Source organism: Aspergillus undulatus (assembly GCF_047715775.1).
Source record: "Aspergillus undulatus strain CBS 261.88 unplaced genomic scaffold BDV17scaffold_12, whole genome shotgun sequence".
Classification (NCBI taxonomy): domain Eukaryota; kingdom Fungi; phylum Ascomycota; class Eurotiomycetes; order Eurotiales; family Aspergillaceae; genus Aspergillus; species Aspergillus undulatus.
In genome coordinates this window covers 143,547-165,407 of record NW_027396616.1, presented here as the reverse complement: position 1 = coordinate 165,407, position 21,861 = coordinate 143,547, and the positions used below count along the sequence as shown (strand labels likewise).

The following is a 21,861-nucleotide window of genomic DNA, read 5'->3' as shown; positions in this document are numbered from 1 at the left end:
TCATAACTATTAAACCTATCCAACACCAACAACACCAAATACCTCAACCGATCCGCCTATTCATCCCATACCTCCTACCGAATCCAACAAAAAAATTCGCAAAACACAAATCGTAAACAATGTCCCTCCAAACCCCCCGCGTCCTTCCCTCCCACCTGCACGCCTTCAATCCCTCAACATCCGGCCCACGCAGCCCCCCACCAGTCCGACTACTAGGAACAGTCTCATCACTCCGCGGCGACACAGCGACGATAACCTGCGGTAACCACGGCGACGTCACGCTCATCCTGAAGCCCGATTCGCACCTGCAGATGGGAAAGCTTGTTGAGGTTGTCGGGAAAGTTGCGGAGGTTGATGGCGGATTGGGGGTTAGGGTTTTGGCGACGACGGATTGGGGGAGTCCGGCAGGTTGTGGTATGTTAATGGGTTTTGATTTCTTTTGTGTTGGGCTCTCTATTGGGTGTTGGGATGGGGTTGTGTTTGATAAAATGAAAGGGTGGCTGGGCTAACTTCCTCGGCCTTTACTCTTTAGACTACAAGATTTACGAGAAGGTTGTTGATGTGACGCATCGGCTGAAGCCTATCTTTTACGACTCGGCTGAATAGGCACGGCCGACTGAGCTTGGGAGATTTCATCGATTCTTGGCGGCGTCGAATCATGTTTGCGGACGAAGTCGATTCTAATACCCTAGTGACGGAGAGGAACGGAGGCTGACGGTCTCAATCCAAGATTGAAGCGGTAGCTGGGGTGGATTCTATGTAACACTCGTCCGCGCTTCTTGCCGCTCTCTGTACCCGACTGAAAAATAACTACAGCACTGGGCTATGACCGAATGCATGGTCTATGAAACTTGCGCTGCCTCCTTCCGTACGCGGACCAACAATTGTACAATTACATGAGGTTTCGCGGATAGGTGATCAACTCATTATCGTCGTATGTATTGAAGTATTATGGTATCTATTGAACCCGCAAGCTCGTCGCTTGAGCAGAGTTGTAAAAATCATATCCCAATCCTCTCCAAATATGAAAAACGAACGAGAACAGCCGTTATCCATAAATCTCACGAACAAAAAATCGTTTCGTGGTATGCCAGAGGAAAGTGCCATAACGCCTTCGCTGAAAATATCGAGAGAAAGAACGTGGAGGAATAAAAAAGAGGACTAGAAGACTCGTAACACATGATGGATCCTAAACTTGTTCGGAATTGCTGGTCTGATTGGCGGAATTGCCATTTTTGTTACCAAGGGCCAATCCGTCACCTTGTAGAACATCCGAGCTGAAGAAGCCCGAGTCAAGGGTGTGAGGATCCGGAACCTGGAACATGTCCTTCTGGAGATCGGGTTCGGAAAGAAGCGCGTTGATAATGTCTGCCGAGTCGTCGTGGTTCAGGTTTCCATCCGACTTGGATGGGGAAAGGTCAGACGGAAGCCAATTCGCCCAGTTGTTGTTCGACGGGTTCGCGGAGTTGAGCCCAAACAATGGGTCCGTGTGGATGGCAGCATCGTCGGAGAAGATATCAACAAACATCTCGTCCATCCCTTGAAATGAGGCCGTGCCAAAGATGTCATCCGGCATTGAAGGAACGCCAGGAAATTGGGAGCGAGCCCGCCCAGGGGTTCGATTCTGGCGAGACACAGACCCGGGACTACTCTGAACGCGTTGCAGCCGGCGCGCGGAGTGTCTGGTCGGAGTAGTGGGAAGTGAGTGCCGCTTCTCCCCTGGATTCACGCGCTGGTTGCGTCGCCTGGGGGTGGGACTAGCGCCGAGGTCAAATTCGAACGAGGGACCCTCGAAAAGCCGGTCTAGGTCATTCGCAGCCTGGTTTTCTTTCTCTCCAGATTCCTTGTTGGACTCTTGGGCACCGGAATTGCGGGGGCTTCGCTTAGGACTGTTCAATACTGACTGGCCTAATGCCTTCAAAGGACCCCCCTCGTTCTGTGAATTAGGAAACAATACTCTCCTAACTGGCTTGGGAGTAAGATTATCCTCACCGGGAGCTGAAGCATTGCGACTTGCAAGATTCCTAGCTGGGCTAGATTGAATAGCCCGCCGGAGCGCTTCTATCGCATCCCTTTCTCGCCAATGGCTCCCTGCAACATCGTTTGACTTTCGAGGCTCCACGCTATTTGCGCGCCGACGTTTCGGTGACGGCTCCTGGACATCGTCGTTCTTGTCCTGCTCGTTCTCACCCGCTTGGTTGGTGAGATCGTTATCAGGACACGGTGTAGCATCATCGTCTGCTGCCGGTGTTGAAGCGTCCGAGACGCCAGGTGAGGAAGCATCCGGCTTGGACGAGTCGCTCCTGTTGCGTCCCCCTGGACCATTCTCGGTCGAAAGAGGACCACCTTTCCTGCGGCTTCTTGCTCGTCTTTTCCTGGTGTCCTTGCTCTTGTTCCATTTGTTTTCAGGGCGCATGAACTTGAACTTATGGAGCCAGAGGCCACAAGCTTCGAATTATCAGTACGCGAAAAAAAAGAAAAAAAAATAATAATAATAATAATCGCTGGGGTTCATGACTTACGATTGCAGAGCAGAACCATTGCAAAATCTTCATCCTGTTCCGCCAAGCTCTTCTTGTAGACCTTGAATCTGGTGACCTGCTCTTTTTCATCCTTGTCAACAGCCTGCCAGAAAAACACAAGAGGATCTTTGGCGAGCTCGTTGGCTTCGTCTTCGCTGCCATCGATTTCCTTGCTGTGGGCCCTACGCCAGGTGGGCGTTTCAATAGCGCCACAGTTCTCACAGAATGGTGGCACTAAACCATCTCGAATGCACTTTTCGAGACGCGCCTGCACTTGCTTGACTTGTTTCAATCGCTTAGCCCCCGCCCCGCTGCGAGGCTTGCCATTTTCGTTGGGGCCCTGCGCACCTGGAGTCTCGGCGGTGGCACTATCACTCGGGGGTGCGGCAGGATCGCTCGCGGGGATCGCGCTAAGAAGTTGCTCCAATTCGCTTTGGGAGATAGGGGCTGGAGCTAGCGGCTTTGGCGCAGATTTCACACCAGCACGTGAAGAAGGTCGCGATGAAGGCCTTGAGGAAGCTTGCGAGGCGCGAGGCAGCGGTGCCGGAGCTTCTCTTGCCTGCTGCTGCTCAATTGGCCCAGAGCTCGCAGGTATATTTTGAGCCTGATTTTTCTGCTGCTGTGGTCGCTCGGACGATCCTTGGCTGGCAGGAATATTCTGAACTTGGTTCTCCGGCATTTCAGTCACACTAGCAGGGGAGCTTGCCTGGACAGCAGAACGGACAGTTCGCTTTGGCTTTTTCGCGGTCTTTGAGGCTGCCTTTTCACCGTCGTCGAACGGGGCTCCGAGCTCACTATCCAGAAGTTCATCGATACCGCCGCTCATGAAGCCGGAGTCCAGGTCAGCCGTCATAGGTGGAAGGACCGGGCTAGATCTAGTGGGAAGCCCGTAATCCAGAACCGGCGGCGAAGACGGCATAGTGAAGGTGTTTTCGAATAAGCCCTGGTAACGGGACTCTTCAGGCGATGTTGCAGCCGGTTCCACTGAAGGATGGTCGTCGCTAACGGGGTACGGTGACATGTATTGAGTACTGCTCTGAGTTGAAGACTCGCGGAGAAGGCTGGGAAGGGGGCGCGAGCGCCGGGGTAGGTTGTTGTTGGTGTTTGATATGGGGGTTGGAGGGCGAACAGGTTCTTCGTTGGAGTTTTGGGCTCCGGACAGCAGAGGGTTGATCGGTGTCGGGCGATGAATGCGCACAGAAGCGGCCGTGCTTGCGGCCACTCTCAAAGAGCTCGGTTGTCTTTCGATGTTCAAATCGCTCTTCCCAGGAGCTTCGGCTCGGTACAGCTTGGCTCTCTTTCTGGGTTGTTGCTCAGACGAATCGTCACAGCTACCGTACCCCGACTGAATCGAATCCCTGCGGTTGGAGGATCTTGCATAAGCATGGAAATCGGCATCGCGCATAGAGGCACTAGACGATGGGCGGATAACATCGCTCTGGCTCCGTTCCAGGTGTTGTGGCCGAGATGCAGGCTGTTCTTGCTGCTGAAATTGGAATTGACTTCCTGGTGTGTAGACTCTGCTTGCGGTACTTAGAGAGGAATGTGCAGGTGATGTGGATCGAAGAGGGGGGTTGGCCGGCATCGTCATAACGTCTCTTGGTGTGGAGCCTGCGCTGAGAATTTGGTGAAATTTCTCAATCCCAGAGTAGTCCATCGGCGATTGTGCCTGAGCAGCGGGCTGAGACGTTGGTGTCATTATGTCAGGATTTTGACGCACGAAATCCGTCCAAGCCTGGGCATCGAACTCGTGCGGAATGACGTTGCTCAATTCACGATATTTCTGCATGCTTTGCAAGTACTCGCTCTGCATCGTCGTCGGAACAGGCACCAGCTTCAGCTTAACCTCTAGTGTTTCCTGAGCACCTTTTGAGAATAACCCCAGCACGTTCTTGCAAACTCGGCCGGTGACCATTGTCATTGACTGGTGTGCCGGCGCATTGGGGGTGGGGGAGGCTGAGGCCAGAACCCATGAGAGCATGCCCTGCCCGACGAGGGGTGTCTCATATTCCGAGTAGTCATAGGCGTAGACGGTGTAATCGTGTCCTAGCTGAGCGACCAATTCCGGACTAGAAAGAAGCCAGTCAGAAGAATATTGAGACGTTTCCAAAACGTAATACCCACCTTGCGGAGACAATGGCTTGGATGCAGGTCTTGAGCTCAATTACTCCGATCTGGGTTTTCTCGTCCAAAGCGGCAGTCTGTATATCGAGCAAATGCGGCCATCGAGCTAAACAATTCGTTTTGCTGTCGTTATCGAATGTGTACAGCACCTTGACTAGAGTTGTAAAGCACACCGGTCAGCATGTTCCAACACACAAACGGGACGTCAAACTCACGCCTCATCGGCCGGACGGAAATTCCGTCCTGAGATTCCATTCCACCAAGTGATAGGCAGTTTTCATAAGCGATAACCAAGCGAAGTATAGATCAATTGTTCGGTGAGAGTTGTATTGAGTGTCGAGTTCTCCAACAGGAGTTCTGGAGCGTAAGGGACGTGGGATGGAGTAAGAATGTGTTCCACGACAACGATTGAACGAGAGGCAGGGACAGGTTTAGTCCAATCCCCCTCGGTGTCTTATCGATCGATCAATCAGGCGAATCGAAAGCGGTCGGCCGGTTGAGCTGCAGAGGTATAGTGGTGGTATGCAACGAGGGTCGTAGGAAGTTGACCGGGATGCAAACGCGGAACAAGGAAGCAGCGAAGGGAGAAGGACGCGGTGAGAAAGCTAAGGAGAACCGGTTTTTCTTCTCTTCTTCATCCGACACGTCTGGCGAGCTGCAGCTCAGGAAGCAGGGACGGAGGAGAGGTTGGGGGGAATTGGATGAATGAGAAGAGAATGAAGACGACGCCTTGCATGAAAGCAGCGGAGACGTGAAGCTTGAGGATCGCCGCCAAAGCAGCGTGTCGGACGCGACGTGACCCGTCAGCCAATCACAGCTCGTGTATTGCCCGCCCGACAAACACGGCAAACACGGCTCTGACGCGTGACACGTGACTGTACTCCGCCAAGCGCGCGTTCTGATTTCTGAGGAGCAACTGCGACTTCCAGTCGACAGAGGTTGAGGTCGACAAGAGGAACCGCGTCCCATCCCTCCTTCTTATACTGCCAGCTACTGAAACAATTCTAGGTTCAAGGCTTACCCCTCCTTTACATTCACCGTGCTATATCAGATGACTCATCTGTCCTGGTTTCATGAGGCCATCGCAACTCCGGCCTTCAACCGCATCACATCCATTCCACCACACACCAGGTTAAACAGTTACATCCTACGCCTGCTTCCGCGTTTCATCATCTATTCCAATCCTTCCGTTATCTAGGTTTTCATCAACGCCATTTTCCCACAATCCGCCTCGCATGAGTCCTATCCGCACGGCGCTTGGTTCCATCTCAATCCATCACGGCTCCCACGGAATCAACCTCCTCTCACTCATCATCGCTTCTGCACCGCTTCATCAATGCGACTGGGAGCCCATCATCTTCCATCATCAATAAGAATCCGTCTTTCATTCGGGCTTCATGCTACGTCTTCACTACTCATCAAGCGGCACAACGCTCCGGTTCACGAACGGTCTAACAAGACTCTACGAGTTGGGACTCTTATTACAAACTGACGTAGGTTGACGTGAATCGCCTACCTGTCTCTCAGAGTCGACTATCCTCTGCAGGGACAACGGCGTCCATCAACTGGTATCCAACCGCAGAGTAATCGACAGGATTAACTTCACCGAGGCCAGCGGAAGATGGCACCACGCCATCTCTGGTCATATTCCCTTTGTGGACTTACCAGTCTGTCCAGGCCATCCCGCGTGTCTCCTTAGGCCGGTATCTTCACGTGACACGACATACTGACCTCGAGTTCTTTTGGAACTGAAGCCATACAGAGTTTCCCGCCATACGTAGTAATGTCACGAAGAGTGTAAACCTTTGCGTACGGAGTTGCACTATCCCTTGGTGCCATCAAGGAAAGATGACTCGTTTATCTCACCTTGATTGGATGAACCCTAGCCCAGACCCTCCAGCCCTAGGTAGAGGTGTGACCTCTTAGGCACCAAAAACAGACAACAACCCGAAGACATAAAATGAGGTGTCTAGGTAGTAGCCTATTTCAACTCATCGCATCAAGACTCAAATCTAAACTAGTAGGTATCTATCTTTGAGGTCAATACGGATACCTATGGAATGGGAGTCTCGCCTCGCCTCGCCTCGCCTCGCCTTGCCCTCAAGAGCGGACTTCGATACTATCACGTTCTTGATGGGTCTTGATGGGTCTTGATGGTAAAAGTCCAACGCTTCGGTTAGGTGTATTGGCGGAACCTGTTTTCTGCTTCGGCTACCTAGGCCACTGTGGATGTAGCCGTAGCCCTTACTAGGCACATTTTACCTAGGTATTTTTCTGGAAATTCATGGGAATCATCTCACCTGCCTAGTCCAGGTCTAAAAGGAGAAGGTGTGGCGTCTTGACATCCATCCGTACATATCCCTAAATAGCACGGAGCACGCAGCACGCAAGTTAGTTCCGCCTCTGTCACCGTGTGCTTACACTATACTCGGTGCGTGAACGCAGATCTTAGTTGGAGAGAAGTATAATTCACGGAACCACATAATGGGATGGCTGCCGGATGGACATGGTCTCTGCGGTCATACTACGGGTGCCGTTTGTTTGAGAGCCCTCCAGCTGACTCAACCCGGTTACTACTCGTCCAGGGGATACACAGAGTGTCACATTATGACTGCTCATATCATCGTCAAATTTTGCTGAGCTTAAAAAAAAAAAAACGATTCACGAGATGGAATGATTACTATATGTACCAAAATACGCGCCTGCGAAGTTCAGTAAAGTAGGGTGTTCCAGCTCGAGTCCAGCTCACAGAGCGCTCGCCAACCCGTTAAAGAACTCGCTAAGCCCATAAGCACCAGGGTCGGGAATCTTCCCCACCCATTCCTCTTCACCACCAACATATACAGTTCTGCCGAGCGATGCCTTCATGTGCTTCGTAGCCTCTGTAGCCTCTTCTGCGGCCTTGGCAGCAGCATGCACATCCCTCTTATCGGCGAGCATCTGCGCGAAGGGTACAAGCGCATCAATCATGGTGCGGTCACCCGGTTGGGCGGGGGTGTACTTGCTCAGGGCAGTAATGGAGTATTTGAGAGCCGTGCCCCAGATGTCGACGTTTGCCGGGGTCTCCGAGCCCTTGTCTTGTTCACGGAGGCCGTGGACGAGTGCGTTGAGGAAGATAGCGTAGATGGCGCCAGAGGTTCCGTCCATTGTGTTTTCGACGACGGTTACGATGCGGTTGACGGTGTGAATGACGTCGTCGTTCAAGTCGGCGGAGGAGTCGTTGAGGAGTTTGAGAACGGCTTCGGCGCCGCGCTTGAGGCCTATGCCACAGTCACCATCTCCGACGATGGTGTCATAGCGAGTAACTTGGGGTTCCGCATCGATGACCCGCTTGAGGGCGGCGCCGAGAACTTCACGCACTGCGGTGATGTCCACTGTGCTTGCTGTTAGTATAGTCCGAGGAGAGACTTATGCATGGAAAACGTACGCTTGATGTTGCTGGGTGGTTGCTCGGTAGTGACGATCTTCTTAAGCTCGACAGGGGGTGAGTTTTGGTGCTCCCAAGTGGAGGGAGTGATTGGGGCAGCCCAGCCTACAGCCTCAGCGGGAGCATCGAGGAGCTCGAGGAAGGACTTGCCAGGTCCCAGCCCGGTGTCTGCCAGCTTGAGCAACGAGATGCTGAAACCCAGTCCATTGAGACTAGTCAGGAAAGTGCCCTGGATGACTCGCACAGGCTTGATTTGGTATGAGTTGTTGAGCTGGCGATAGACCTCGTCTGTGATACCTGAAAGCTCGAGAGTGCTGACACCTCCCAGGTTGTTGATCAGTAGCGCGAATTTGTCCTCTGGCTTACGGGTAATGTAGGCTCTTTCAGGGTCGTTGTGGTCCAGTAATTGGAGGAGCATTGTCTCAACCAGCCCTTTGAGGTCTGTCTTGGCCCGATGGGATCCCGGCTCATTGTGAATACCCATACCAACTTCAACTTCGCCATGCGGGACGAAATCATCAGAGACCTCTCTGCCAACGACATGGACGTGCTCTAGAGACGATCCCACGGATACGAGGTTCGCGTTGGCCAGCTGGGCCAGGTTATATACCTCCTCAAGTGTTCCACTGGATAATGTTAGAGATCGATCAAGTACAATCAGAAACACGATGATAGGTTACCCAGCCTCTGCCAGAGCTCCAACAACTTTCAATGTGAAAATACCACCACCAATACCGCGACGGCCAACTTTGCCGCCCTTCGTCTTGCCAACACCAACATCGTCATTCATGGCGTAGAACTCGGTCTTGACGCCGGCAGCCCGGGACTTTTCCGCAGCCATACCAAAGTTCAAGACATCGCCGGTGTAATTGTTGGGGAGAATGAGCACACCATTCTCGTGGTTAACACGTTCCAACGCAGCAATGCGAATTTGCTCGGCGGACGGGGAGGCGAAGATAGTACCCGCGATAGAGGCGTCACAGAGACCTTTGCCGACATATCCTCCAAAGGCAGGTTCGTGGCCGGAACCTCCACCGGTGATGATGGCGACTTTCCCTTTCTTTACAGTTTCAGGACGACGGAAAATGACCTTGTTCTCCAGGTCAAGTGCGAGACCTGGGTTTGTGAGGGTCAAAGAGTTCAGGGCGGTATGAACCAAATGGGTGGGATCGGAAAAGAAGTGTTTGGCTGGAGAGCGTTAGCGCACAGTTCGGCGTCAGTTCCGGGCCCCAGTAGAACTTGGTGGAGCACATCTGACTTCACGATGATCGTGGAGACGAGCGATGTGGGGGTGTGACAGGCAGAATATGTGAACAGTGCATTGGCCTGAGCTGCTAATAATGCGATGAGGGGAATTGGGTAGTACGTACTCTGGGCCATGGCGGACAGTGGGAAGATCGGCGGCCGGGGAAACGCGATATGACGTCGAGTCCAAGGATATGGTGGGGTTGGGAGTTATCGCAACGCGCAGTCTAAGGATGGAGGACGGTCGTCCGAGAGTAACTGGGAGGCCCTCTTTATAGGACTGCGCACGCTTCGGTACTTCGTATGTCTGGGCGATATTACTCCAACGAGGATTCCGGGGGTATTTCGCGGTTCTCCAGGAACACTGCGATGGGGTCACGGTCCAGAATAGATAGGCTCAGCGGGGAAAAAGTGGAGAATCAGGTCGGTACAGAACGTTCGGTCACTTCGGTTGTTGTCAGCCTCTGCTTCAAGTGTTGCTCCCTCGATTCGCAGGTAGTTTCACTGCAGAGGGAGCAGGGTCGCTCCTTTCATTGGAGTGGTGAAGACTTGCCTTGGGGATTGAGTCCCGGTGTTCCGGTGGTCAGAAACACAATTGCAGTATGAAGCGTGAGACGAGAAGCAAGGGAGAGATGAAGAGAGATTGGATGCGTAGCAGAGTAGTAGTATGACAGGATGGCCAGAGGAGGGGGAAGGGTGGTCTGGATAAATAGGAAACCGCAAGCACCTCTTCGCTGCCCAGGTGACTGTTTCGAGATGGCGTAAGCGGGCTGGCCAGAGCAGGCAAGAGGAGCTGTCCAACAGTCCAAGGTATCTTTTTCTGTTCATTTTTCCTGCTCACATGAACAGCTGCTAGGTGCATGACTCCATCCATACATCAGGAACCGCTGCTACGAATGCAGTAAGAGATCGGAGCTCAACCGATGCCAGCGCTTCGGATTACCAACTGCGGCAATCCCGCACAGGCCCGTTGTACTCTGTAGTCAATCGACACCGTTGAGTGGGAGCTGCTAATCACCATGTTTCTTTTTTTCCTCTCGAGTATCGCCTGACGCCACAGTACCCCACATCATCGAGCCATTTTATTCTTACTATCGGCCGAGCAGGTACTCGAGCATTGGCGACCAGGCACTGCCTCAATGCCGCCATGCAACCAAATCCTTGGATGTCAATTCCATGATAGCAATTGGGCATATTGTGAACTGCTAACTCTCGGGGTTGTTACCAGTTGGCGGTGGATATGCAGGATGATAATCAAAGGTCATGCGACTGGGATATGCACAAATCATCGAAATAGTCGCTCCGCCGGAGTATTCTGCCGCAGACAGCTTGCTGAGCTAGAGTCAAGGGGCCGTTCCAGAGGGTGGATCGAAAGCTCGGACAATCCACGTGAGCCTCTGGAGGGCCCAGACTGTGTCAAGTCCGCTTCTGGACTCTGTGGCTCTGTCCCGACGCTGCGGCTGCCGGCAAACCTACCGCAGTTTTGTAAAGGGGCTGCAATTGACTTCGGTCTGTGCTTTGCTTTTGCATTGATTTGTCCATAGGACATCCTCTTTACGACAGGATATCACTCTCGGCCGAGGGTTTCAGACCCGAGACTGACTATTCCGACAATACAACCACGATCCACGGATCTATATACTGCAATCTCGCAGACCGTGGATTCATCTAAGAGATGAGGGCAAAAAAATAGTGACAAAAAAGAAGAGGTCCTGCCCGGGATCGAACCGGGATTATCAGATGTGACTCTAATTGTATCAGAGTCTGATGTCATGACCATTAGACCACAAGACCTGATTTGTTGGTGGCGCACAAATTGTTTTGTATCATAAGCCGAAATAAGTTTCTGTCCATATATTCTCTATCGTCTCAGCTCTACCCTTCCATTGATTGTTGCTCGGTTCATTCCTTTCCACGTCCACCAACAGCAATCTATTAAAACCATTTGTATCGTTATAAGATAACCTGTCATGTAACGCTTGCTCCTTGCCCATTTTTATGTTGCTTCAACTGGCCACTCACCCCAGTATGTGACAACCAAGCTGGCTCTGCCTTGTTATATAAATTGGTTGCAAGGTAAGCCCAATGGCATCAAGGTAATTGCCGTAGGCGGCGGTAAGCAGGCATTAATATTCCGACCCCAGCCAACCCCTACCAGGGGACAAATCAGACCATGATAGCGAGGGTCTGCCCAGACTCTCCAAGGCTCAAACATAGCCCGATCGACGCCTATAGACTGTAAGTCCGAGCCTTAACACCAGAGCCTCACCCCCGCAAACCTGATCCCCTCCTATCCTTACAACACCAATACTATTATCATAGGCCATCATGAAGGTGGCCGTCGTAACCTTTCCTATCGGCACAATTAGCCAGGAACTCCCCCACAATTCCTCAAACACCCAGGAATCACCTCCGTGGTTGGTTTCTGCCTTTCGCACCTGTTAGCGCCCGCGCGGCCGATCTTTAACAAGCACAGCAAACCCAGCGTGCAAATAATAGAAGACATTTGACAAGGTATGCTGACTCCTAAAGCTAAAGAGGCATTCAAGGCGTTAAAAGGCACAGATGCCTGCCTCTGGCTACTACGCCTTTTACCCTGCGACGAGATGGTCGATCATGTGTCTAGCGCACTCCTTCGGGCTTCTATTGCGATGTACCCTCCGCCTGGGAAAAAGTTTCGCTTTTTTTTATCTTGGTCAGATCTCGACGGAGCGTGTAGGTTGCCTATCTAGCGGACTGTGATGACTTGAGTTGCCGACGGAATATAAAATAGGACAAAGCTGAGAGTGTCGTACTGCGACGTGCGGCAAAGAACCCGCAAGTGTTTGAGGCGTACATCGTGCACCCTGGAGTGATCCTGTTTCCCCGGGCCTGGTACTCCAGCGTGGTGGTCACCCCTCAGCACTGCTTCCTTATCCTGATACTATTATTATATACCCGTCACCTGTACCAAGATGCAACAGCCCTGAGCATGCAGAATGTCTAACAGCAAGACCCTATCCTATCTCATATCACTCACAACTAACTAACCTTACCACTCGCTTCGACAGTTCCACCCCGAAAGCCTACAACGGACAAAGCCAGCCGCAACCCCCCCCTCCCAGCGGAGCCCGAATCCGGCTAGCGTCATGATCTCGTCGTGGTACACGCCAGGGAAGAGAAGGGATAGGATGTAAAGTGATTCAGCCAGGAGAGCCACGAAGCTGTTTCTGACCCCGGTTTTAATCCAAGACCACCTGCTAGCCCGGCGCTTAGACAGGTAGTACTCATTCAAGGCTTCATGCCACCGGCGTGGGTAGCTGCTATCCAGAGCAAGTACGATATCGAGATCGACTTCTTTAGACAGTATCTCGATTTGATCGGCCGAGCGACGCCAGACATGCATTCAGCCCCCCCTATCCATCGACCTTGTCCTCGGACGTCATGTTTCGACTCTGCGTTAGTACCCTTGTCGGACGTGATACCGACGACAAGCGAGAAGTCGTGCCCCTGAAAAAAAGACCAGGACAATGCTCTTCGAGCGTACAAGGAGTGTCTTAGGGCCGGCTATGCCCCGTCTGGAGCTTTGCTGGTACGTGAGTGCTCGATGATTCGCCTGCACATCTGCGTGCTCGTGCAGTGGATCCTAATCTGCATCAAATCCGACGAAGGTCGAGTCGCACTGGCAAGCAACGCCTGATACCACCTACCCAATCACCTGATATCGGGGTATACATGCTCATACCTGTACGCTATAGTCATTGCCTGGGCAGATCACTGGATGATTTCCCCTCGGGACCGTGGGTAATGCGAGCGCTTTTCCAACCGAACAACGCTGCTCTACCCCGATGTGAACTCGGGCTGGAGCTCCAAGCAGACGGTAAGTACAGACAACCTGCTATTCTCCGTGCAATGCCTCATAACTCGAACCACTGGCTAACCACCGACCGAATCTCTCTAGACCCGCTATCAGCGTGCATCCCTATGTTCAGGCATGCAGTATCCCCAGAACGGCGATTCCTTCATTTCATGGAACGCGAGATCCGCGAAGAGCGAGGAAAACTAGGTCCGGAGACAACTTGGAATGGAGGCCGCTGCCTGGCCGCCCACATCCCGCACGAGACCTTCCTTCTTCTCACACAGTAAAGAGAAAAAAAAGAAAAAAAAAAAATCCAATAAACTCGCTTCGCTCGCCGCGAAATGTGAAGAAGCAAAAAGAATAATGAATAGGTCCTGCCCGGGATCGAACCGGGATTACCAGATGTGACTCTAATAGCTGTTAATCAGAGTCTGATGTCATGACCATTAGACCACAAGACCGGAGATGTTGTAGAGATTGAAAGAATTGCATTGTTGAGGTAGGGCTCAAGCGTGGCTGGAAGTAGAAGGAGAGTGGGGCCGTTTCCCGCTTAGGTAACTGGAACCGTGGTGCTGGGACACAATAAAAAAGATAAGAAGATAGATAAGGAGATAAGAAAAAAACTTGAAAGGCAAAAAAGAAGAGGTCCTGCCCGGGATCGAACCGGGATTACCAGATGTGACTCTAATTGTATCAGAGTCTGATGTCATGACCATTAGACCACAAGACCTTAATTGATGCATACCTGCTCTAAGGTCCACTACATAAACGCCCAAAACCCTATAATCTCAAATGGCCTCGTCCCATTTAGGGCTTGGAGTACGTACATCACACAGTTGCTGGATTGTGTGGTCAGCCCAGACCCACCGAGCCGCACCCTCCCTGTAACTATGTGAGTGTGTAGTGGCCCATTAGCAAGGCGTAAATCAGTAGGTACGTATTGGGTAGACGTGACGTATATTATGCCGGTCGTGCTTTCCTTGAGAGTCCAAACGCACTTACCTTGGATGTGACTTTCCCAACCCATCAAGGAAGGTGCGACCGACCTCCGGCCAAGGCCAAGAACGGGTTACCTAGGTACGTCAAGGCTATGTACTTCCCCTCCCCTTAGCCACGTACCCAACGGAAACCTAGTGCATTGTACTCTGTACAATACTAACAAGCAGGAATACTTGCTGAAACAAGCGCCAGGCTGCTCACACTTTCTATAAACATGTGAAACATCAGTACCCGTTGATTTCTCCTGTAGAGCAGGCAGAACACTTGACCTCTCTCCATTATCCCCATCAGACAAAACGGCAATCTCCTCCAACGTATACCCCTTCGTTTCCGGGTACCAGAGCCAGATCGTGACTGTGATAACAAGCAGAATTACACAGTACACAACATAGTATTTCCACGCAGTCGCATCAAGGTTAATTGGGTTCACGAAGGCGTTGAAGAACAGCGCAATCCGGGTACTGTCATTCCCAGCCCCAAACCCGAAGCGCAGGGATTATACGACCAGGTCTCGCAAGTATAGGAGACAAGCAGCGGCGTGAAAGCAAAATCGTAGAAGCCGTAGTAGATGAAGAGGAAGGGGATAACGGCTGTGCCTATCGACGGCGTGCCCGTTTGCGCGAAGGATCCTGAGAGCCCGGAGATGACGATGTAAGTGCATAACATTCCCACACTAGAGACGAGAAAGAGAGGTCGGCGGCCGAAGCGGTCGACGTTGGAGGCTGCGGAGATGGCTAGAGTGAGATTCCAGAGTTGAAGGAAGCCCGAGATCATGGTCTGGCTTGTGACGGATGTAATTCCGACGCTGCGAAGGATGGGGGCAAGATAGTAAGAGACGATACCGACGCCGTTCCATTGGGCAAAGACACCCAGAGTGACTGAGATGAAAGAGCGGTGGAAGTTTCCACGACCCCGGAATAGATCGAGCCACGAGCTTGATCGGCGGTTGTGGGCTTTGAGAGCAAGCCCAACCACGCGTCAGTTGGGTTGTTCATGAATTCCTGCCATCGAGGCAGCGCCTGCCGGCCGCTCATAAGGCTGCCATCGTAGCCGTCGGATGCAGAGAGAAGGAAGAGGGACAAAAGTGCGAAATTGAGACGAAGAAGGTGCCGCTTTTGATACCAGGGGATGCCGTCATTGGGAAGTACCCTAGCCAGCTCAAGGCCGGCCGACCTAAGCTGGGAATTTTTGTAGGCCATAAGGCCAAATTTGGTATGAAGTTTCCCTTATGAAAGTCAGAGTTGGGAAACCATTCTTTAAGTATCCCCAGGCGCCTATTAGTTGGGTAACCGGGGCTTTAAAGACCGAGCGAGCTCGAATCGAGACCCTTCTGGTTTTCGGGCATGGATGCTAAACCGCATATCATGTCTAGGGTTAAGCAGCAGCCCCATGGGGAATGCAGGTCTAGCGTGGAAACACGTTGGGGAAGAAAAACATGACACGAGAACTGGACCCTTCATTCTGGAAGCAGAAGGTAGAGACATGAGTGCGTAGCGACAATCTGGCGCCAATAATGGCTTCAAGGCTCAGATGCCGTCTCTCACCGAGAGATTGAAGGTTGAATCCTGAGTGGCCCGCGGAGAGCCGGCTATGCAATGCGACCAAGTAGACCGGGGACCGATCATTTATGATTTGGAATTATGCATATTCTTGAGGCTGCCGGAGTACTTTTGAAATGGGCCGGTCTCATCGAACATGATCTATATTCCGAACTATCTAGAAAGCAGCGTGGAAAAGCATCTGCATCAAGTCGACATCCTGTCGCGCATCTTCAATCGTCGTCTTGGGCTCATGACCATTCATAATGGTCTCGTACCACGCCTTGAACTCGATAGTGTAGTTGTCTTCGTAGGTAGTCCGCACGTGCCGCTCTTGATAGCATTTTTCTCCCCGCGGTCCGGTCGTTTTTTCGCGTACCGTTATGGTGGTAGGAAGACCCTTGACATACGGGGTATCGTAGTTGATGCGTACAATCTTGTCCTGCCCGTATATCTCAATATGAGCGTCGAAGACAGGTACCTGGTTAATACCAGACTCATAAACGACTGGAAATGAGCCGTAGTCGAATGTGGCCGTCCAGATAGGCGGCTTCAACACCGCAGCCTTTACACTTTTCGGCATACCAATCGCCTCGCGCACGGCAGACAAATCATGAGTCCCTAGGCCACCATGTACATCAGCATTCGGCGTGTCTCGTCATTGATGGGTACTCCGAAAGCCGTGAGCGCCTCATCAGCGGCCGCTTGGCCCTTGTCCCTTAGGGCTTGTGAGCCCACAGGGTCATAATCTTCAAATCGCTTGGGGAAAGTGCCCGACTGCCCAACAAACGCGGAATTAGGCCCGATGATGTCGCGGACTCGGGCGTATAGAACTTGAGAAATGCCTCCAATCTCTGCAATGGCATCAAGGAAACCAGGCGCATAACGTCGCATGTATCCGACCATCAAGCTACCGTTAGATGCCTTCTCCGCAGCCTGTAATCTCTCAATGTCTTTGTACGAACTCGTGAGAGGCTTTTCCACCAGGGCCGACTTATCGTTCTTCAGGGCCAGGAGTGCGTGCTCGGTGTGGTAGGCCGATGCATTGCAGACCAGAACGGCGTCGACTTCGGGCGAACTGCATAGTTCTTCGGCTGATTTTGTGATCTTTGGGGAAGACCCGGCCACTTTGCGTCTGCAGTGCTCGAGGGCGCTTGTTGAGATGTCACAGAGACAGGTGACCTGGAAGTAGTCTGATAGAAAGTTGAACGTCGGAATATGAGAGACCTTCACATTGATTAGAACGTGAACTGGATAGAAGTTGCCCGAAAGACTTGCCTGCGCTATCTCACCACATCCGATAACACCCACCCGTACGATTTTGCCCATGTTGGATGACAAGGAAGATCCATGGCACTTTAGCAACAGTCAGGACAATCGATTTGCGGATGCTTCAAGGTTACACTTGACCCTGATACTAGGTGCCCCGCATCAGTTTGGAACAGCTGCTGTGGTGGGGGAAGAGGGAAGAGTTGCTTTTGTTTGGAGCGGGGAAAATTGGCAATCTTCCCTTCCCCAACTCTCCTGCAACTATTTTGTGGACAGCTTTGTCGTTTCTCACACGCGTAGCTTACTTCCTGGGCTGCTAGTACAAGTGACCTGGGATTCGACACCAACAGAAAGCCCATAATGGGCCCTCGCCGAAACGCCGATGGTGCTGGGAATACTCCTGCAGCAAAGAGATCCCGGGCCAGTGCACCACGCAACGCTTACCCGCGCAGACGAGCAATGACAGCTTGTCAACTATACCGCATGAGAAAGGTAATTGGCGAGGGCTACATACCGTACGGGGCTTAACTGATTTCGCTAGACCAAACGTGACAATCGTCGGCTTTCCTGCGGCACATGCACTTCACTGCTTCCAATGCGTTTGGCAGAACAGCTCCACTGACTTCTCGTCGTAAGTTCCCTGTCAGGGTAGTTCTGGAGTACTCTGATAGCCTTCTAGATCTGATGTTGCTAGTCTAATCCTGGACCGCGTGAACTATGCAATTCGACTCATCGAGCAAAACCCCGGTAGCCCTATCGTTTCGGCCTCCGACACTCCGCGGGCCAGGCACGTCCCTCAACAACACCCCGAGGACAGTGCCAGCTCCAAATTGGTCTCGAGAGTATTGCTGGAGGAGACAGGCCTGAATAATACGGAATATACCTTCTTGCTGGAGGCGCAACGGCTACAGGCCCAAAGTGCGAGCAGCAGTGTCGTGCACAGGCCATTCCTTCGCAATCTCCGTGATCCTAGCGAGCTTGACAAGCTCTTCTTCAAGCCAGATTACCACAATGCATTAGCTCAGCAAATAATATCACCCGGTGGTCGGTATTCGCGAGGAAGACGTCCCTTCGCTGATAGAAAGCTTCTTGGGAAATGTCACACAAAACCCCAATTTTGGATCCGAGTGAGTTGAGAAAATTGTCTCATGCATCAGTGAAGATGGCTTCCAGTGGGACGGCCCGCCTTGCCTGATCCTAATCTCTTGTACATTGGGTACGATAGCTCGACCCTTCTCTCAGGTGAGATCCAGTCCGCAAGATAATTCCCGTACGGAGGGCCGCGATCATACAACAGCCGAGTCATATTATACTGCGGCGCGCAAACGAATAGGTCTCCTAGACTCCTCCATTGTTACAATACACTGCGGATTTCTCATTGGAGTTTCCGAAATGCACTCCATGCGACCACTTCGTGCCTGGTTGTCGTTCAGCCGAGCCTGCACCTTCTTCCAAACATACTTGCATTCGTCGTCGTTCAGCCAACCCTTAGAACAATTGCCCGAGGCTGTTAGGTCACGTCTTTATTGGTCCTATTTAAAGCCAAACTGTGAAATGAGGGAGGAAATCGCGCTGCCTCCAACCGAGCTGGTCAAGGTGTAATACTCCGATGGTTTCCCTTCGCCACCAAATAGCGCGCCGGACCTAGATGATGCAGGTCAGAAGCGGCCAGAAACGACTTTGGATGCTAACTCGGAGCGTAGTTGGTACTACTACCTATCCGAGATCGCCAGTTGACGCATCGAAAACCGCGTTACTGCAACACCGTACCCATTCGAGTCCAGAAGAATGGACGAAGACGCCAATCCACCACCTGCAACGCACCGCTGAGGAACTTGATGCCCAGACAATTCAACGGGCAGAGAATTTTCCGCCGATGGTCCAACTCAATACCGATGATCCTGTCACTGCAGACGAGTTATCTTACGCCCGATACCTAGACCTCTGCGAGCGGATCTGGAGACCCTTCCTGTATCTGGCAGCACATCCAGGTCCCCAGGTTCCCAACCTACCAATATATGCTCAATACGCTAGTATATGTCTAGAAAGCACATACGTAACACCCCATCAGACATCGTCACCACGGATCATGGTTTGCAGGGCGCAATCTCTACACAAAGGTTCTCCTATTGCTGGTGGCTGCCGAAGGTCACAATAATGTTATGCCGCCTGAGTGGAGGGCGGTCATGGACACTTGCATTGCGGGCCTTGTGTACTGGGGAGATGAAGCGTCAGATTTACGAGCCGCCAGAATTACGCCTCAGCATATTTACCAGTCTGTTAGTAGTAACTACACCGACATTGGGAAGACAGGGAGGTCATGTAAGCTGTTATCTGCAGGACTGAGCTGGCTGATTGCTGCAGAATTTTGCTACTGGGAGATACATATGGAAATTGAGGCGGCTTAGCGCAATCGTGCGCTTGCCATTAGTCAACCCTTGGATGCGTCTCTTGAGTTTCCCCCGTCATCCCAAAGCAGGATGGTAATGTTGGACTGTAACTGAGCAACAAAGGCCCGACTCCTGTGACCGAATTGGAAAATTCGTCCAATTTGTTATAGGCTTGCGTATTCCTGGACAAAGACTCGTACATAGCTGGCTTCTGCAAGCGGTCTAGTACATTGCGGCACAGGGCGCGGTCCACTGTTGATCATTCGCAACACAGAGTTATGGAGCAGGCTAAGCCAGACAGAATTGCTTGATCGAATCGCCATTGATACTTGGGAATGTTCGGAGTATAGGGCGCTCGGGGCGACTGGTGTTGTGCGCGGAGTTCGGCAGAGCGTTCGCAAGGGGATATCGATATTGATGGACCAGATACGCTGGGTAGACCAAAAGGTGAAATTGACAGTCTTTCGGGACCGAGTTTCGCACTCGTGTCGCTGACGATTTCTTCATCCTGCAATTGAGGAAAGTCGAAGGGTAGAGGGCGCGGAAGGAAGGACAGAATACAAAGGGACCGCTCCCAACGTGGGTAAGTTTCCTGGAAGCCGAAACCCTGAAGAGTAGTCGGAGCTTTCTGGATTCTCCATCCGTTTAGTCAAGAAGCACTCAATCTTTTCCTCCAAAAAAAGATTAAAACACAGAAAACCTGTTCAGTATGTCGCAATCAGTGCAGATACCATGCCACGGGCGCCCACCCGGCTGCTGACGCGGCGGAAGTTCTGGATAACAAGAACATCCCTTATGTATCTTTGGCTGGCTGCCCGTCGCACTCCTTGCCGTCGACGCAGGACTCGGTGTGAGTACAGCAAGTCGAACATGGGCATGTGTTATGGTGCTAATAGTAACTAGAAAGTCGAATTCGTGGTTCGGGACGCGGATCATGGGAAAGCTGTCGAGGAGCTGGTCGACAAAGGGTTCCGTCTTTGCGAGGACCGTGGCTTTCGTGAACTTCAGCAATCGGTGCTTCCCGTGTCAAGACGACCTGGATGGTGTACCGTACGGAGATGCGGTATAGACATCAAGCGAGTGGGCTGACTTTAATGCGCTCAACGCACTTCATCTCATTGCCGAAGCCCACTTCCACCTTGGCGGGCAATACGAGAAATGCAAGGTCCTGTCGCTTTACAAGAAGAGCAGCATACTGCGGTGGATTCCAGTTCTGGAAGATAATCCTCAGGATGCCGACCCTTGCTTGGTTTGGCTGTCAAACGACTCTCTTCAGCTGCTCGCCGCCCGACCAGAACGGCCTTCCGGTCCCTGGATGCAGCTGCACCCAGTGAAAATCCTGGACCCGACTTCATTCTGCGAGGCAGCACTCTTGCTATACTGCCGAGATTTGCATCACGTTTATGACCATGACATAAGCTGGGGAATGATGTGGTCATGCCTCGTGCAATACCAGATGCGGCTCAACAGGCCCATCAGAACCGAATTCAAGGAGTTTTGGGAGCTTGCGGAGCAGAGATGGGTACACAATGTCAGAATAAAGGACCTTTTCAAGCTTCTAAGCGATACCCGCAGGCAGCTGATTGCAAAGGGCGTGGTTCTGAGATCAGAGATCCCTGAAATTGAGGAGCGGGGGATGAAGTAGTGGAAAGGGGAGGGGATTTCAGTTCAATGGTTGAGTTGCATGGCATTGCGTTGCCTTCGGATTCTGAGTTTGTGTGTTGTTCTGTTTCAGAGCTGTGAGAACTATTTTCAAATTTCCACACTTTTCTCTCTCTATTCTCTGTGTTGTGCCTCAACCCGTCACTAACCTGACATTGCAGTATATGGAGCAAAGCACCACTGTGCCTTCAACCTAAATGCTCCTTGGTTCCCTTCAAGCAACAACCAAGCCGAATTCACTTGGGAACTGATGGAGGGGGGAGCGATGGTGGACCGATGCTGATTCTTGCAACTATCCGAGACATCCCAGCTCAGCCCTCAGCCAACTCTGTCCGCCTTGCACATGCCCACTCCAGAACGGTTGGAAATGTCCCTAGACACGTTGTCAGCGGACCATGGCGCATAGCCCAGGATTTACATCCAGAGTTTGGGCTTGTTGCCCGGTTTCTGGAACTTGTGAGAAAATGGTCCAGAGCCTTGCTGGAAACGGAATGATTCTTTGTCCGAATTCAGGACGCTGAAAAGACGGCATCAAAACGTCCGTCCGACCTACCAGGTGCTGCACTGCCGTTTGAGCCTGGGTTCTGTGTTTCGTCTCCTTGTCCAGGTGCCTTTCTCTGGACTATCAACCCTGAGGCTGCCGCCGCAAATCAAAGTTATATAACAGACCCTTCCCCCCATGCTCGTACTGCCCTGATCAAAGCTACGCTTACTTTCTTGAACGTTATCTCATACCCCCTATGTCTACACTCCAGACTTTCAAACCACAGTGCTTCCGAGAGCCATCGCACAGAAACTGATGGGAGTCCTGGCAACGGAGAACTCCCAGCTGGCAAACAGCCACGTC

At 52.0% G+C, this 21,861-nt stretch overlaps 8 protein-coding genes and 3 non-coding genes across 11 annotated transcripts; 3 read left to right on the top strand and 8 right to left on the bottom strand.

Moving 5' to 3' along the window:
* The first annotated feature begins 36 nt into the window (after nt 1–36).
* BDV17DRAFT_27272 (putative ssDNA binding protein Ssb3) lies at nt 37–725 on the top strand. Its single transcript, XM_073758921.1, has 2 exons — nt 37–414; nt 533–725. The coding sequence occupies exons 1-2, from the start codon at nt 120–122 to the stop codon at nt 604–606; spliced, it is 369 nt and encodes a 122-aa protein (XP_073617695.1). The 5' UTR covers nt 37–119; the 3' UTR covers nt 607–725.
* A 464-nt stretch (nt 726–1,189) lies between these two features.
* On the bottom strand, nt 1,190–4,901 carry BDV17DRAFT_289291 (putative GATA transcription factor (Ams2); the record flags this gene model as incomplete). The annotated part of the gene is made up of 4 exons (XM_073761632.1): nt 1,190–2,448; nt 2,523–4,591; nt 4,647–4,800; nt 4,862–4,901. The coding sequence occupies 4 exons, from the start codon at nt 4,899–4,901 to the stop codon at nt 1,190–1,192; spliced, it is 3,522 nt and encodes a 1,173-aa protein (XP_073617694.1).
* Nucleotides 4,902–7,338: 2,437 nt separating this feature from the next.
* Nucleotides 7,339–9,573, bottom strand: BDV17DRAFT_27242 (putative dihydroxyacetone kinase (DakA)). The gene is made up of 4 exons (XM_073758891.1): nt 9,444–9,573; nt 8,754–9,261; nt 8,074–8,699; nt 7,339–8,020 (listed from the first exon to the last, which is right to left on the bottom strand). The coding sequence occupies exons 1-4, from the start codon at nt 9,451–9,453 to the stop codon at nt 7,392–7,394; spliced, it is 1,773 nt and encodes a 590-aa protein (XP_073617693.1). The 5' UTR covers nt 9,454–9,573; the 3' UTR covers nt 7,339–7,391.
* A 1,452-nt stretch (nt 9,574–11,025) lies between these two features.
* BDV17DRAFT_t52 lies at nt 11,026–11,112 on the bottom strand. Its single transcript has one exon. It is a non-coding gene; the product is annotated as a tRNA-Gln (tRNA).
* A 1,088-nt stretch (nt 11,113–12,200) lies between these two features.
* Nucleotides 12,201–12,868, bottom strand: BDV17DRAFT_27218 (uncharacterized protein). The gene has a single exon (XM_073758863.1). It carries the CDS (start codon nt 12,701–12,703, stop codon nt 12,350–12,352), a length of 354 nt encoding a protein of 117 aa, XP_073617692.1. The 5' UTR covers nt 12,704–12,868; the 3' UTR covers nt 12,201–12,349.
* A 657-nt stretch (nt 12,869–13,525) lies between these two features.
* Nucleotides 13,526–13,617, bottom strand: BDV17DRAFT_t51. Its single transcript has one exon. It is a non-coding gene; the product is annotated as a tRNA-Gln (tRNA).
* Nucleotides 13,618–13,799: 182 nt separating this feature from the next.
* On the bottom strand, nt 13,800–13,886 carry BDV17DRAFT_t50. Its single transcript has one exon. It is a non-coding gene; the product is annotated as a tRNA-Gln (tRNA).
* Nucleotides 13,887–14,581: 695 nt separating this feature from the next.
* On the bottom strand, nt 14,582–15,354 carry BDV17DRAFT_289289 (uncharacterized protein; the record flags this gene model as incomplete). Its single annotated transcript, XM_073761631.1, has 2 exons — nt 14,582–15,033; nt 15,087–15,354. The coding sequence occupies 2 exons, from the start codon at nt 15,352–15,354 to the stop codon at nt 14,582–14,584; spliced, it is 720 nt and encodes a 239-aa protein (XP_073617691.1).
* Nucleotides 15,355–15,761: 407 nt separating this feature from the next.
* BDV17DRAFT_297426 (Gfo/Idh/MocA family protein) lies at nt 15,762–17,209 on the bottom strand. The gene is made up of 3 exons (XM_073763489.1): nt 16,972–17,209; nt 16,324–16,920; nt 15,762–16,285 (listed from the first exon to the last, which is right to left on the bottom strand). Exons 1-3 carry the CDS (start codon nt 17,020–17,022, stop codon nt 15,872–15,874), a joined length of 1,062 nt encoding a protein of 353 aa, XP_073617690.1. The 5' UTR covers nt 17,023–17,209; the 3' UTR covers nt 15,762–15,871.
* Nucleotides 17,210–17,322: 113 nt separating this feature from the next.
* Nucleotides 17,323–19,360, top strand: BDV17DRAFT_280480 (fungal specific transcription factor domain-containing protein; the record flags this gene model as incomplete). Its single annotated transcript, XM_073759888.1, has 9 exons — nt 17,323–17,454; nt 17,571–17,593; nt 17,657–18,010; nt 18,048–18,089; nt 18,120–18,560; nt 18,597–18,694; nt 18,747–19,001; nt 19,063–19,279; nt 19,327–19,360. 9 exons carry the CDS (start codon nt 17,323–17,325, stop codon nt 19,358–19,360), a joined length of 1,596 nt encoding a protein of 531 aa, XP_073617689.1.
* A 1,117-nt stretch (nt 19,361–20,477) lies between these two features.
* BDV17DRAFT_27161 (uncharacterized protein) lies at nt 20,478–21,081 on the top strand. Its single transcript, XM_073758806.1, has one exon. It carries the CDS (start codon nt 20,668–20,670, stop codon nt 20,995–20,997), a length of 330 nt encoding a protein of 109 aa, XP_073617688.1. The 5' UTR covers nt 20,478–20,667; the 3' UTR covers nt 20,998–21,081.
* The last annotated feature ends 780 nt before the right edge of the window (nt 21,082–21,861 follow it).

Excerpts from the sequence above, each read along its gene's own strand:
- BDV17DRAFT_27242 (XM_073758891.1), bottom strand. Across the intron at positions 8,700-8,753 it reads GGAGCTCTGGCAGAGGCTGG|TGGAACACTTGAGGAGGTAT; the intron begins GTAACCTATCAT and ends AACATTATCCAG. Across the intron at positions 8,021-8,073 it reads ACCACCCAGCAACATCAAGC|TGGACATCACCGCAGTGCGT; the intron begins GTACGTTTTCCA and ends CAGCAAGCACAG.
- BDV17DRAFT_27218 (XM_073758863.1), bottom strand. The coding sequence starts at position 12,703 with ATGCATGTCTGGCGTCGCTCGGCCGATCAAATCGAGATACTGTCTAAA.
- BDV17DRAFT_27272 (XM_073758921.1), top strand. The coding sequence starts at position 120 with ATGTCCCTCCAAACCCCCCGCGTCCTTCCCTCCCACCTGCACGCCTTC. Across the intron at positions 415-532 it reads GGGGAGTCCGGCAGGTTGTG|ACTACAAGATTTACGAGAAG; the intron begins GTATGTTAATGG and ends TTTACTCTTTAG.
- BDV17DRAFT_297426 (XM_073763489.1), bottom strand. The coding sequence starts at position 17,022 with ATGGGCAAAATCGTACGGGTGGGTGTTATCGGATGTGGTGAGATAGCG. Across the intron at positions 16,921-16,971 it reads GATGTGGTGAGATAGCGCAG|GTCTCTCATATTCCGACGTT; the intron begins GCAAGTCTTTCG and ends ATCAATGTGAAG. Across the intron at positions 16,286-16,323 it reads GCCGAATGCTGATGTACATG|GCGATTGGTATGCCGAAAAG; the intron begins GTGGCCTAGGGA and ends GCCGTGCGCGAG.
- BDV17DRAFT_27161 (XM_073758806.1), top strand. The coding sequence starts at position 20,668 with ATGCAGCTGCACCCAGTGAAAATCCTGGACCCGACTTCATTCTGCGAG.